Here is a 14,195-nt window from a genome sequence, read left to right as displayed (position 1 = left end):
TCCATGCCAATTTGTGATGATCGCGCATGAAGAATTGAAACATAGCTTCGCACACGCACCGTGTGTGTGTGTGTGTGTGTGTGTGTGTGTGTGTGTTCTCGAGCGGCCCAGCGTGCCGGCATGCGGTGGCAGTGATACCAACTTCGCGAGATCGGTGCATTATTACTTTCCACTCGCGGAGTGGAGTAGAATCGTATAAACATAGTTGAGGATTGAACGGAGAGAAGTGCCGCGTTTGCAGCGCTCTGGTTTCCAACAACTGTGTTATTGACATGTTTAAATGAGGGGAGGGGACGGATATGCGTTAATCCAGGTTCACCTATCCCGACTAAGCTAACGAAAGCACAAAAACTGCCCATGATGCATAACCGAGATTTGAATTGAGCGTGAGTTTTCGAGTAATATATGAGCCATGATAACCACCGACGTTTGGAAGGTTGTGGAAGATTTCAAAAAGCAATGAAAATAAAATAGAAATAAAATAAAGGAACGCAATGATCAAAACAAAATCCATACGAAAGTAAACGCAAAGAACAAAAGCTTCTAATTTTTTTCATATTTCATATTTTAAGCAACAAAGATAACAACAAGAAGACTTGATGGAGAAAAATCATGATAGCGTTCAGCAGGACGGGAGTCCGCCGGAAAACACACTACCTAATATAAGGTTGGATAATTTCCCCGTGGGGATGACGATTAACAAGAACAAGGCGACGGTGAGATCCTCGTCGTCGCATCCCACACTTTGGGAGCAGTTGCCCTCGTACAGCCCCAGCCCGATTGTAGCATGCATGATGCCAATAAGTACCTGCATGCAAAGCGCCATGATCAATATAAAGCATTACATTCATGGATGGTAATATAACGTCGATGACCGTTGGCATCCGGGGTTGCCACTATGCTAACCTGCTACAGCAAACTGCACACCCGTCGGCTAACCACCAAAGTTCATCTTCAGCGCAATCGTAGGCTGGCTGCTTGCCTGCCCACTCTTAACCACGCGAGTCTGCTGCCCAGACTTGATCACCTCCTCCATAAACGCCCGCTGTCCCGCGCTCATATTACCCACGACACCACGGAAGCCAGGCTGGTCCGCGGAAGCGAGCTCGAGCAGACGAGCGCTGGTCTCCTGGTACACGACCGCGCCCTCACTATTGGCGCGCGACAGGAGCGCGGGCGCCACTACAGACATGACGATTGGCGCGTGGTCCTTGCCTACAGCGCTGACGTACTGGGTCAGGGTCTGCGCAACCAAGCTCCGCGCTTGCTCTGGATCTTCAGGATCAGTGTCCGTGATGAAAGCAACCAGGCGAGGAAGCAGGTGACGCGCGATGGACTGGTCCGCAGGTGAAGGCGACGGCTGGAGGAGCAGTGACTTGACACAATTGGCAGCGATCTTGGCAGTCTATGGATGTGGTTAGTGCCACTCCGAGGAGGTGAGGAGGAATGGGGGGACTTACCATGCGATCCGTCAAGCAGTCCAGGACCTCCTCCAGAAATCGTTGAGCCAAGGGGTTGTTAGCCGCGAGGCGGTTGTTGCCTCCCGTAAACAGGATGGTGATGGCGAGGAGACAGTTCTTGACATTCTGCAACGACGTGGGTTGCTCTCGCTTCTGGGCATTGAGGTAGATGGACAAGAGTCGACGCAAGCACCCTTGTACTTGCGCATCTGTGACTGATCGGGCTTCCTGCGTGGTGCGGGATCCAAGCATGCTTGTGATGAAGCGCTTGAACATTGGGAGAGCTTGAGGCACAATGACATCTTGGCAGGATGGGGTCATCATGATGGTGGCAAAGATGTGGATGATGCAGGCGTGCAAGTCGGTCTTGATGATGGACGGGAAGACTTCCGCAGCGTCAACAATGGCGTTCAGAGCCGAGCGGATCAGCAGCACCGCTTCTTCCGTCAGCTGGAAGCGCACGGGTTGGCCCGCCTCGCTGAGGTTGGGCAGCATGCCAGACAGGACAAGGACAATAATGCGCGTCAGCTCAAACAGCTGCTCAATGTCCTCCGAGAGATCACCATCCTCGGTTTGCTCCTTCTTCCGCGCTGATGGATGCGCCACGCATAGAGCGCGGGCAATATCCACAATGACGCTTTGCACGTCGAGCCCTTCTGTCAGAATGAGACGGTCTAGGAGGTCCATCGTCTCCGAAAAGATGGCGGGCCGATAGATGGCATGGCCGGAGACACTGGGGTGCAAGATCTTCTTCAGCGCTTGCAGGATCTCCAGCGTCTGCTCCTGGGTTGCTAGCGCGTCAGACTGGCCCGGCCTGGCTGCCAGAGCCTCGAACGCTATGCCGAAGAGGACGAAGAAGAACGCCAGTGGTTCGTCGCGGTAGTTGATATCGGCGCCTTTGCTATGGCCGTTTGTGCCAGGAGCGTCGACTTCCTTACCATCCAGAGCATCAAAGACGAACTCGCTATCTTGCTCAATGAGACTGGCAATAGCATCGACGAGCTTCAGCCAGGAGTCCTGGTAGAATTTGAGAAGGGTCTCGCGGTTGAGGGCAGAGTAGATCGAGTCCAAGCTGCCTGACATCGATGGGGGTCCCAAGGTCATCGAGATGTCTGGCTCGAACCGCAGTCGGGCAAATTCTCGCAGGGAGGCTAGCCAGAGTGGCGTAAGCGTTCCAATGTGCGGCTTCAGAACCTCGAGAAGGTACTTTTGCTCAGAACTCGCCACTTGCAAATCAGCCCACGCGGAAAAGACGGACATCTTGACCATGACCTGAGCACTTGAGCTGAGACCCTTGAGGTCTCCGATCCCCGCGTTCTCCACCTCTGACGAGAAGTTTTCAAGTGCCGTCACGAGTGTCTTGAGGATGCGGCCCATGCGTTCCACGTCGGTCACGATCCCAGTCGAGATGAAAGCGGCGCAGACATTGACAGCTTCGGAAGCGAGCTCAGGCGACGAGTCGGCTGCAAATGCGGGAGTCAGCGCTGAGCCAATCTGAGCCTGATATTGCTCAAGAAGCATGGCTTCGTCAAAGTCAGGATCAGGCGTCTTGCCGAACATCTTCAGGATTGCCCCGACAATCTTGAGACCCCAGATGCGCAGCTCGACAACCCCAGAGGTGGATGCTGAGAACGCCATGCGGACAACATCGGCGATCTTGGCCTGGAGCGCGGTTTGGGCGGCAGACTCTCCATTTACGGCAAGATCCTTATTGATCAGCATGAAAAGGTCGTACAGACACTCCATGGCAAAAGTCCGGACTTGCCACCTGAGCGGCTCAACCTCGGACCGTGATGGCGCATCCTTTTCTTCTTTGGCCGTTCCAGCGAAGCCGGCGACTTCGTCATCTTGGAGATCGATTGTGGCGCTTGGCTTTGCAACAGGCTGTACAACGTCTTGGGGCTTGCGTCTGGTCAGCTTCAGGACTCCTTGGAAACGAGCAAGCCATGTTGCCGTGTCTCTAAGTGCAGTCTGCTTCATCCAGTTGCGGATCAGCGTGCGAAGCCCGTCATGCTGCGGGGCGTCATCAAGTATAAGCCACAGCTGCTCTTCGATGCCTGGTTTGGCAGCGGCGAGGACGTCGTACGAGTTTCTTTTCATCAGATTGTAGAGACCATCAATGGCCACATCTCGCAAGAACGGGTATTCCGAGTCGAGATAGTTCTGCAGGCATCTGACATAGTCTGTGAAGACCATGTGACCAGGGGTGTACATGGATAGATGCTCAAGGCACGTCAGCGCCTCGCGCTGCACCTTGATGTCGTCTTCTTCTTGAAGCTGGTTGACAAGTGTCAAGATAAGTTCGCGAGATTTGACAGAGTCTTGCAAGTCAGGCCCAACGACATTGATGATCGCGTCGACACAGCGTGTAAGCGCACCGACAGTCGAGAGCTCCATCTCTAGGCTCATCGAAATCGGTGAGGCCACTTCTGTGTGATGGCTTTCAGACAGATATAGTTGTGCAATCATACCAAGTGTGCCTGACACGTACGGGCCGAAGCTGAGACCGGCAGCGCCCGCGGCATGACCAAGCGCCTTGATTGCCCAGTAATGCACGGTTGGGTGCGGGTCATTGCACAAAGACATGAGGATGCCGGTAATTGTCTTGAGGTGATATGCAGCGCCCATCCCTCCAACTTTCGCCTGAATGCAGCCGAGAGCCATGGCGCAACCAGCACGTGCAGTGGGCTCCCTGTTACCAACGATGGTGTCCACGAGATGCTTGACCTCGTGGTTTGTAAAAGCATTGCCTGAAGCATTGCATAAACGTGCGATCGCCTCGTATCCCAGATGCCGAACGTATTGATCAGGGTCGATGACGAAGGTACGGACCAGCTCTTGGAGCAGTTTCTCCACAGCGATTGTGGTGATGTCACCTGCAGGTGAGCGAGTTTCCTTGACAGCAACCTTGAGCGTGGAGCACAGTGCACTTGCAACGTTGACACTGATCGCTGCCTTGCGTCCTGGGTCACGTTGCAACGACCCTGCCGAAATGAAGGTCACAATCTGTTCCAAGATGCTCTCTTGAACTTTCGGAGGAGTCAATGGAAACACGAAGGCAAAGAGCTGTATGGCCATGTTGACGACCTCGGTGGCAGGCGGGTCTGGCAGCTGTGTAGGCTCGTCGCCGTGGTTGGTGTACAATAGGGCAGCGTCATTCTCCCATGTCGGGCAGATCGGAGTCTGGATGAGGCTATCAATGATTCTGTCGGGGTTTGTCTCATCCACCTCAGCTGCGTCTTCAGCTTCGTCCTTCTGTCCAGGCAGCTTCTTCATCTTGAAACCTCGGACAAGGCCATTGACGCCAAAGCCCGAATTGTCATTCGCATCCCAGACTGTCTCGAACGTTCCGGCTGCGCTTGCAATGGACGCGCTGAGTGTGTTTGGTGCGTAGTTCTCAGGGTCCGCGAATAGTGAAATGGCTAGCGTCAACAAGTTTGACTGCAACAGTGCTTCGCTGCCCCCGGCAGGACTTTGGTTGACGAGTTTGGTGTAGCACTGGAGAACGCGGCGTTGAGTCATCATCTCAAAGTCCAAAAGTTGCAGGGCAGGCGTCAGTCTTTGGGTGATATCTTCAGAAGTCTTCTTAGAGGGAAGCATCTTCAGAAACGCCGACGTGTTTTGCAGCATTGTCGCAATGCGCTTGGAAACATCCACGGTGAGTAGTCTCGCATTGAACTGGAGGAACGACAGAATACAGCCCAAAGCACACTCTTTTACGTGGGTCAGATACGAGACCTCAAGTAGGCTGCGGTGGGCGAAATTGTCCTTGGCCAGTGGTTTCGGTGTTGTGTTCTTCCACAAGACGAGGAGCTGTGACAGGTGGATCTTGACAAAGTTCGGACCGAGAGTCATAAGACCACCCAGAAGGATCCATGCTACCTGTACTTGAGTTGCTGATACGCGCAGCTCAGCCTGGCTGCTCGACTTAAGAAGATCTGTCGCCATCGAGTATACTCTGTTGTCGACATCGAGCGATCCGTAGAGGGGACGGGCCGGGCTGGCGCTAAGCGTGGCAGCGAGACCGTGCGCGAAGCCGATACATCTCCGTGGCGAGCCCTTGGGACCTCCGAGCAGGCCCATCTCCCGACCGAGGCTGTTCATGCAGACGGAGAGGCATGGCAACAGCTGTTGTGGGCAGGCTAGGACAAAGGATTTCAAGCACTTCGAGGCGTACACCTGTACACTGTAGCTGGGGTGCTGCAGCACTTGCAGCAGCCCATCCCGGCAGGACTCCGCAAAGTTGTTTGAGGCTGAACCGAGTGACTCGACCAGTGATGTGGCGGCGCCAAGAGTGGCAATCAAGGTCTGCTTGCTTGGCTCGGGTCTTTCTTTGAGGGTTTGCGGGTAGTTCTTGAAGACGTCGCTTATGATGATCTTGGCCACCGCGATCTGCGCCGATTCGCCAAGAATGCGCTGTCCAATGACTACCTGCAGGATTGTGTCGACAATGCGCCTCGAGACCAGCAGCCTGTATCTGTTGTTGAGAATGTTCGCGTTTCCGAGCACATCCAAAGTGAGGTTCTCCAGGACGGCCATGTACTGCGCCTCCACGAATTTCTCGCCCAGCCGCTTGAGGACTCGGCCATAGCAGACACCGAGAGCCGCGCGTGCCTTGTTCGTCGTCGACGAGCGCACGAACTGCGTGGATAAGGTCTTGAGGATGTCGTTGAGACTCAGTATCAGATCCTGGCCCTTCTTGCTACTGTTGCCCGTGGGCGTGCCTGGTCGCGAAGGGTAGTCGTCCTCATCGTCCAGATTGGCACCAGGGGCCTTCGACGTCCGCTTAGCGGCCTTGGACTTGAGCTTCTTGGCCTTTGGCGCAGCCGCAGCGGCACTCTCAGAGTGGCTCTTGACCATGACTTCTGCCAGGCAGTCAGCTGCAGCGTGTCGGACATGCGCCTGAGCCGAGTCTATCGTCTTGAAAATGCTCGATTTGAGGTTCTCGAAATCGCTCGAGTTCTCGAAATAGGCTGTATTTCTTGCCAGGGCCCGCAGGCAGCGACAGGCGCAGGTGATGGTCAGAGCCCCTTTCTCGCCAGTCATGGCATTGCGAGCCTGCTTCCAGACGTCCCTCGCGATATTCTCGTCAATGCTGCCCTGAATCATGGTCACGAGCTTGGCAAGCGCAACGAAGACTGCCGCGCGCAAACCAGCATGACTGGTCGACGACTTGAGCACCTTAATCAGGGCTGCGCAAGCAAGCTGGTGCAGACTAACGGCGCTGTCACCGGCAGCGGCGTAGACATCGCCGAGGCAGACAATTGCAGCATGTCGCGTGCGGGTTTCGGCATCGGTCTTGGACTTCGAGTTGGCAACGATGCCGGCGAGGTCATTTATCGTCTCGATCAGCAACTTGCGGTCGCCCTTTTCGAATATGTGCGCGAGGATCTTGCCGAGACTGTTGCGGACGACGCGGTTGGGCGGGGGTGTGGTCAGGTTTATGATCTGGAAGACCTCCTTTTTGAGATAGAACTGTTGAGCTGTGCAGTCGTCTGCAGCGAGGCCTAGGACGTGCTGTTTGAGGCTGGACACGAAGTTGAGGAGAAACAGATCTTGTTGCTCTGCGGGGAGGGCCTGGAGCTTTGGAAGATCGAGCTCTGGGTTGTTGGTTGCCAACGTAGCGGCTCGAGAGATCGACTGGACCGGAGGGGCAGCAGAAGCATCGCCAGCGCCGTCAGTGGCAGGCGCAGACGATTCAGAGGAAGCCATGTCGATTCATTAAGGAGGAAGCCGTCGACAGGCTGCGAGATTGCCAATGGGGACAGGGCAATCGGTGAGATCTTCTGAGGAGCTGGCGAGGCCACGGGGCCTTCTTGTGACTTGGTGGGGAGGACGGCGATCGGGTTTGCTGCGTGGGGGACAGTCGGAGAGAGGAAAGGGAAGAGCTCGTTCCCTGATGCCTGCACGCGAACGGCTACGCGAGCGCGCAAATAGACAGCGGCGCAGCTGCGAGGTGGTTGCTGGTGTAGCGTGTAGTGTTGCTTAAGATGGAAAGTCGCAACTATACAGGCACCAGACCAGAGACGGTTGCTGGTGGGAAGCTTCGCAGCGTTGTGAGTGGAGGAGGGGCGGTGACGCCAGGGGCTGGTGCGGAGCTGGACCGCCAGGGTCGAAAACCACTTGGACTGCCCCTGGCTGTCCTGCTGCAGACACTCGTCGCATTGTTGGAGGAACGAAGTCATGTCAGGAACCAGAAATGGCGGCAGCAGCAGTACCTCCCGGATATTCTCTCCCATATGCTCGTCCGTGTTCTGACGCTTTCTGCAGCACTTGACACGAAGAGTGGGCTGTTCAAGCACGTTGGCATGTGCTTTGCCAGCACTGTACCTAATCGATCCGGGGAAGGAGCTCTTCAGGGCGCTTGCGTTGCCGCTCCTAGCCCCAGGCACGGGTCAAGCAAGGATCAGCCCACTCGGAGCGCCTCTCTCCCCACCAAATTCCGCATCGTCAAGTGCTTCGCCCAGAAATTTGAAGTTTGCTCAGACTGCACAACGGCCCCCTACCGCACATCAGGTTGCCCCAATGCCCTCAGTACCAGCTTCTTCAGCAGCGCTGCTTTGGCGCCCAGCCACGGCGGCTCCCGCTTGGTCCGGCCTGTTGATCAGCACAAGGGCACCGACTTCCTCGATCTGCGCCCACTGCAAACACACCATTTTCCAGCGACAGCAACAGCAGCAACACCGCCAACAACAACAGCGACAACATGCGCGCACATTTGCGACCACCCCGTCCATGGCGAGTGGACATAACCGGTGGTCCAAGATCCGCCACGAAAAGGGCGCAGCAGACATGAAGAAGACCGCCCAGCGCAATGTCTTTGCCAAACACCTCACGCTCTACTCGAAGCTCTACGGCGGCGACCCAGCCCTCAACTCACAGCTTGCCAGCGTCATCGCGGCCGCCAAGAAAGCCGGCATGCCCAAGGCCAACATTGACGCAGCCGTCGCTCGCGGGCAGGGGAAATCGACTACGGGCGAAAAGCTCGAGGCCGCCACGTTTGAGGTGATTGTGAGCGGGCCCACTGCGGCATCGTCAGTGGCCATCGTCGTGGACATCGAGTCGGACAACAAGACGCGGTCGATCAAGGACCTGCGCGTCGTGGCGAAGAAGCACAAGGCCCTCGCGGCGCCCACGGCGTTCCAGTTCACCCGCACTGGGCGGATCGTGCTCGGCCCCCCGGCAGAAAGTGAGCAGCCAGCCGAGGAGGACCGGTTTGATGATGTGCTCATGGCGGCGGTGGAGGCGGGCGCCGAGGATGTGGAGCAGGACGACGAGGGGAACTTCCTGCTGTGGACACAGCCCGGTTCGACACACCATGTCGCACAGACTGTGGCGAAGGAGCTTGGGCTCCAGATTCTGGAGTCGGACATCATCTACAAGCCCACGGCCGAGATGGTTGCGGTCGACGACGAGGCCGCCGCACAGGCTTTGGCCGCTTTCCTTGCGGCCGTCAAGGAATACCCTGACGTGCAGGCTATTTACTCGAACGCCATTAAGGGCGCCATCTCAGAAGAGGCATGGGCCAAGATTGACGAGTCTCTAGACTCGTGATTGTGCTTGTGCTTGCACTCTCACGTGCAAAGCATGGAGAATCTGTAAGATTGAGATTATTGTACATTACCTCATGATAGAGATAGACGCCCCTGATCCGGACGATCAATGATGCTACATATATATATACATACAAATATCGAATACAGCGCATACATGGCCTCGTCAGGGCCCTGAGCACATGATCCTTGTAACTCGTAAACAGCACACTGTGGCTTTCAACCTAGTCGTTAGATCTCGAAGCCTCTGGGCCGGACGGCACGCGGCCGAGCCGTTGTCGATCTTTTGTCGCCAAGAGGAGCACAGCAGGGCTTCGAGCCTCGCTCCTCAGTCGCTTCGCCTGGTCAATATCGTGAGATGGTGCGCCTGGCTTTTTGCGGCACCCGTATTGCTCGCCTTCACCGGACGCTTCCCTGCGAGGCTCCCGACCACGGCCACGGCTATGGCCAAGGATAACATCACAGACTTTTTCCTTGGCAAGCACCATTTCCGGCCTTATCTCAGGAAGCCTGGACCGAAACAGCCTGGACCGAACCAGCACTCGCCTCCCCATACTTCCGAGTTTCCATCACCAAAACCACCCCGACTTCTTCTTCTGCTGTTGCTGGCCCTCCTCCTGCGCGCCAGCCCCCTGCGCCTCCCCATCCCCATCGCCCCCCAGCGGCACGCCGCTCGTCCGCGGATCGTCCGTCCGGATCCCGTTCGCGACATTGAACCGCTTCTCCTCGGCGAGCCGCTGGTCCCGGAGGTACAGCCTGCGCGCGCGCAGGCGCGCCAGCTCCGCGTGGATCTCGTCCTTCTCAAAGGGCACCTTGTTCCCCTGCTCGGCTTTTGGCCAGAAGTCGGGCACGCTGAACCGCTCGTCCAGGTTCGTGCCAAAGTAGTACATGATCCCGATGGGGAACATGACGTACATGCCGAACTGTGGTTGGAGAGAGGCCGCCGCCATCGGGGGTTAGCTGGGTTGAACTAGAAACTTTTGGCTTGCGCCGCCTCCCTGGTGGTGTGGGTGTGGGATCTTTTGTGCATCGGGACCTTGACATGGTGACGGCTCGTCTTGTCTTGTCTTGTCTGTTTATATGTGGTTGTGAAACAGGCCACCGGGCACAGGTAGGCGGGGTCCTCATATCACCACAGAGCGAGAGAGAGAGAGAGAGAGAGAACGAACCTTGAACACTTCGAGATTTGTGCCGCCCATTTCAACTTCTCTAAAGCCGCGACTATCTCGTGCCGTATTTGTGTACAGTCTTGCGACTAATCGAGAAGAAACTGGTCTGTCGCTCCTGCACTGCTACGCCGAGACCGACCAGCCCAAAAGAGAAACAATACGGTCCTGCTCTAAATGCCAATGCCGATGCTTGGTCGCAACTCTTCTCTCCGCCCTGGTGTAATACTCGTGCGACTTTATGCACAGTATGGCCTAGCACACCTCCCCGTTCACGGCGATTCGTTCCTTACGCTGCTGCTGCTGCTGCTTCTTGTCGTCGTCGGAATCCGGGGTGTGCCCCTCGCAACACAAATTTCGTTTTCAAGGTAGCCGTCTAGCGGGATGTCCGTGGGCGGGGATCCGGTACGGCTGGTTCGTTCGACAGAATATGGGATTGATCTGCTCGTAGCAAGCTCCGTCGTCGTCGTTGTCGTCGTCGTTCGCGCCTACAATCGTGCGCAAGCCCTTGAGGCAAAGGGACTGTGCTGGAGGGACGAATTGTTTTATCGTCGCCGGGGTGGTGGTGGTGTGATTCGGTGGTAGTGGTGTCATTCAATTCTCCTCCAGAGCAGAGGCCGAAGCTTTCCAGGTCTCTTTTCCCCACAATCGGGATTTCCTTAGTCATCACGGACCCTTGGAGACCCAGGAACAAAGTGCAAGTGGATCTCGAGCTGTGCTCCATGCCCTTACTGCGTAACAGCTCCCGAGATCCGCGTCAGGCTTGAGATCGACGGGCTGAATACAGGGACAATGCGTCTCGGCCGTCACGGTGGCAGACTATTCAATTGAACCGCTCACCACAAGAGTCGCCTGGCTAGCAAGTTGCAAACAAGAGAGCGCTCCAGAGTCCATTCCTCTCTATATACCTGTTGGTCATAACGTCGTCACGAAATTTGAGTAGAGTGCCTTTCCCATTTTACCCCCATTTTATCCCCCAACTCCATGCTGCAAGTAGCAAGAAAAGCAAGACGATTACCGCTTCGGCTGACCGCAGCTCTTTGTCACCCTCCATACGGCCAGCCCGCGCCTGCCAACAACCCTCTTGATTGTCGGTAGAAACCCATCCTCGGCCCAATCTAGGTCGTCCAGATTCAGGTGCTGCCTGTGCCGCCAAACCTCGCGGAATCTGAGCCCCTCCAGGCCTTTATTGTCGAGATATGCGTCCAGCCATGTCGCGGACAAGGGAGCCACGAGATACGTCCCGCTCGTCTCCTTGAGGTACTCTGTGTTCCTGCGATCGGCGGGCGTATCGCACGTCGCCAGGCCCGCGAGCTTCTCGAGCAGCGACTCCCCGCTCATCCCCGGCACGTCCTCCGTCGTAAGGACCTCGTTCTTGCCGTCCAGCAGCCAAATTGGCGGCATGTATGTCTTCCACCACACTGCGTTGGTCGCGTCAGGCTGGTTGCTCAGGAAGACCTGTGCGGGCACAATGCCGCCCTGGTGATATGTGCCCATTAGGACGCCGAAGATCGCGTTGAAGATGATCCAGCTGCCCACGAAGACCTTGAGAAGCGTTTGATTTTTCGGCAGGCGTATTGAGGATAGAAGAAGCGGCACTGTGGGCAGTAAGAAGCGTGCCTCTTGGTGCTGGAAAGCGGAGAGGACCACGACGCCGGATAGTGCCGAATAGAGTCGGAGACTTGGAAGCGGCCGCGTCAGTAGCAGGCCCACCGCAGGGCCCAGCAGCATCGGCAGGTTGACCAAAATGTGCTGGTACCATGGGTGCACTCCGTGCTCGGCGAGGTTTGCTGGTACCATGTTGTATCGCAAATTGTTCAGTGGCGTGATGACCGGGTTGTTGATGAGGTCGGACCAGGTGATCGAATGCGGCGTGTAGAAAGCAGTGTCGAGAATGATGGCGAGGAACACAGTCACCAGTGCAGAGACTGTCATGACAGCAAGAGACGAAGGTCTATGGAAACGAACATAGGTAGTCAGCATCAATCACTTGCATCGTCTCGGTCACGAGGATACGCATCAGTACTAACCTCTGAACGAAATGGGGTATCAAGCGAAGACCAGGAATCAACAAGAACGCCGGGAAAGTAATGCGATTAAAGACGCCAAACACTGCGACAACGCCAAGCACCATCGACGCCAGAAGCGACGAGGCCTGCTTTGTCTCGAGAATGCGCTCAATCAGAACCAAACTCCATGCGACCACGAGGGTCTCGACTGAGTTGGAAAAGGTGTGCGTCTGGAAAGTCCAGGTAATGTAGGACGAGGCCACGAGAAGGACGGCGACCCGGCGCTTCCGGGACGACTGGACCAGCTCGTGGATCGCCCAGTCCTCGAGAACAAAAGTGAGGACAAACATGAGGACGCGGAGTGTCCAGAAGACAGCGATCGGGGGGATCTCGCCATCGTGCTCGGTGCCGATCCACACCCACCGGAGCAGCAACATCGGCAGGCCGTAGGTTGGCCATAGCGGGAGTACGCTTCGGATCGGATTGTCGACAGTGAACTCCCAGGTGAGCCGGACGGGATAGCTGAAGATTTGGCCTGTGGTCGCCAAAGCAAGAAGGGTCAGAAATTTGAGAGCCACCAACACGTACACCCGCATAGAGTCATGGCCTTTCGCATCGGGTGTGTGACGTACCAGCAATGACCTCTGGGCCCTGGAAGTTCTCGTCTGGGTGCAGGTAACTCGGGGAGAGGGCAAAGAAGAGCCTCACGAGCACGAGGAAGATGTATGTCCGCCTCCACATGGTTGCGGCTTCATATCAGGCTCATCGGGTGTTGTTGTGGTGGCCGTTGGGCTTGGTTGTTTGGTTTGGAGATTGTTGACGTAGGGCGGGAGCCGGCGGATGTGTCGGGGAGGTCGCGTGCTGGACCTGGTGCCCAAACTGTGGATACAAAGCTGGCGCAAGCTGGGCAAGAGGATTGCGACTCGAGCTATGTGCTTTTTGGACCGTGTTCTCGACTGAATGAGTTGTTATGGGCGGCGCAGGTGCATGCGAGGAGTGTGCGTGGTGTTGTGCTGGGGCGGGTGTAAGCTGTGCTAAAGTAAGTAAACGTGGGACATGGCAGGACAGGCCAAGTGGAGCGTTGGCGCCAGCAGTGGGAGGCCGAGGAGCGTTAGGTTAGGGTCAGGCCAACAAGCTTTGGAATAGAGTGCATGCGACCCTGCCGGGGGGTGCCAAGGGGGTGGGACAAGGCGCCGCCCACTCGCTCGCTTGACAACAACCTCTACTGCCACGAGGCGGGCTGAGTCAGAGTCAGAGCCAGGGCGCTCAGGAACGGAAGCAGCGGACAGTGTTTACAGCGGCACAGCAGAGGGTGGGGGGTGCAGGTCGCCACGGATCGGTCGGTCGACCGGGGCAAAAAAGGAAAAAGAAAGGAAGGGTGAGACCAGAGGAAGATTATTGACACGTCTGGATGTTGAGGGCTGAGCCGCGTGGATTACTCTGGCAGTGTGTTTCTCACAGAACGGAGCGGCAGCTGAGAGCCTGACAGTAAGGAACAGCAACAACAACAACAACCTTGGAAGGAAGAAAGGGCACAGGGGCGGGCCCATTCGTGGTGCTGGGCTGGAGCAGCCAAGGCAGTCCCAAGTGAAACAGCAACAAGCTCGAATCCACATTGCCACCACCAGCACCAGCAACAAACAGCCCACTCGGTTAGCCACATCACATCTCCAGGCAATTTGAGAAAAGGGGCAGTAGACCAGTGGGCAGTGATATGACCATCCTGTGTGCGGACGCGTGGGATGGCGTGGTGATAATGGTCGCCGTCGTAACGGGTGGTCCTGTCAGCAAGCTGGCCTCTTCGAGCCCGCTGTCAATAAGACATCCATGGATAACATCGAAAGGTGTGTGTGGGGGTGTAACATTGCCGGTGCTCCCACTCGCCCACGCCCAAGATGATTTCATCTCCCGCATCCGACAAGGGCCCAAGAATTCCAGAGCCCGCCCTGCTCCGGATCGCCCAGCAGCAGCAGTAGCAGCAGCAGCACAACAAGCCAACAACGCGAT

General features: G+C 56.4%; 4 protein-coding genes across 4 annotated transcripts; 1 reads left to right on the top strand and 3 right to left on the bottom strand.

Annotated features, from left to right (window-relative positions):
* Positions 1–573: 573 nt before the first annotated feature.
* Positions 574–7,427, bottom strand: B0I36DRAFT_282551 (armadillo-type protein). Its single transcript, XM_046151515.1, has 2 exons — positions 1,461–7,427; positions 574–1,405 (listed from the first exon to the last, which is right to left on the bottom strand). Exons 1-2 carry the CDS (start codon positions 7,170–7,172, stop codon positions 935–937), a joined length of 6,183 nt encoding a protein of 2,060 aa, XP_046019606.1. The 5' UTR covers positions 7,173–7,427; the 3' UTR covers positions 574–934.
* A 732-nt stretch (positions 7,428–8,159) lies between these two features.
* On the top strand, positions 8,160–9,008 carry B0I36DRAFT_219469 (transcriptional regulator TACO1-like protein; the record flags this gene model as incomplete). The annotated part of the gene is made up of 1 exon (XM_046149014.1): positions 8,160–9,008. A coding segment is annotated over one exon (849 nt), but the record flags the coding sequence as incomplete, so codon positions are not given.
* Positions 9,009–9,582: 574 nt separating this feature from the next.
* B0I36DRAFT_371709 (uncharacterized protein) lies at positions 9,583–10,212 on the bottom strand (the record flags this gene model as incomplete). Its single annotated transcript, XM_046160037.1, has 3 exons — positions 9,583–9,645; positions 9,724–9,936; positions 10,183–10,212. The coding sequence occupies 3 exons, from the start codon at positions 10,210–10,212 to the stop codon at positions 9,583–9,585; spliced, it is 306 nt and encodes a 101-aa protein (XP_046019604.1).
* A 711-nt stretch (positions 10,213–10,923) lies between these two features.
* B0I36DRAFT_282543 (GPI mannosyltransferase 4) lies at positions 10,924–13,292 on the bottom strand. The gene is made up of 3 exons (XM_046151514.1): positions 12,821–13,292; positions 12,210–12,723; positions 10,924–12,133 (listed from the first exon to the last, which is right to left on the bottom strand). The coding sequence occupies exons 1-3, from the start codon at positions 12,927–12,929 to the stop codon at positions 11,194–11,196; spliced, it is 1,563 nt and encodes a 520-aa protein (XP_046019603.1). The 5' UTR covers positions 12,930–13,292; the 3' UTR covers positions 10,924–11,193.
* Between the last annotated feature and the right edge of the window lie 903 nt (positions 13,293–14,195).

This window comes from Microdochium trichocladiopsis (genome assembly GCF_020744255.1).
Source record: "Microdochium trichocladiopsis strain MPI-CAGE-CH-0230 chromosome Unknown B0I36scaffold_1, whole genome shotgun sequence".
Classification (NCBI taxonomy): Eukaryota; Fungi; Ascomycota; class Sordariomycetes; order Xylariales; family Microdochiaceae; genus Microdochium; species Microdochium trichocladiopsis.
The sequence above is the reverse complement of the archived record's forward strand: the minus strand, read 5'-3'. Positions and strand labels throughout refer to the sequence as shown.

What these genes read in the sequence shown, in the direction of transcription:
- B0I36DRAFT_282551 (XM_046151515.1), bottom strand. Translation starts at nt 7,172, where the DNA reads ATGGCTTCCTCTGAATCGTCTGCGCCTGCCACTGACGGCGCTGGCGAT. An exon ending in ACTGCTTGACGGATCGCATG is followed by an intron (nt 1,406 to 1,460) that starts GTAAGTCCCCCC and finishes CCACATCCATAG; the next exon opens with ACTGCCAAGATCGCTGCCAA.
- B0I36DRAFT_282543 (XM_046151514.1), bottom strand. Translation starts at nt 12,929, where the DNA reads ATGTGGAGGCGGACATACATCTTCCTCGTGCTCGTGAGGCTCTTCTTT. An exon ending in GGGCCCAGAGGTCATTGCTG is followed by an intron (nt 12,724 to 12,820) that starts GTACGTCACACA and finishes TGGCGACCACAG; the next exon opens with GCCAAATCTTCAGCTATCCC. An exon ending in ATACCCCATTTCGTTCAGAG is followed by an intron (nt 12,134 to 12,209) that starts GTTAGTACTGAT and finishes TCGTTTCCATAG; the next exon opens with ACCTTCGTCTCTTGCTGTCA.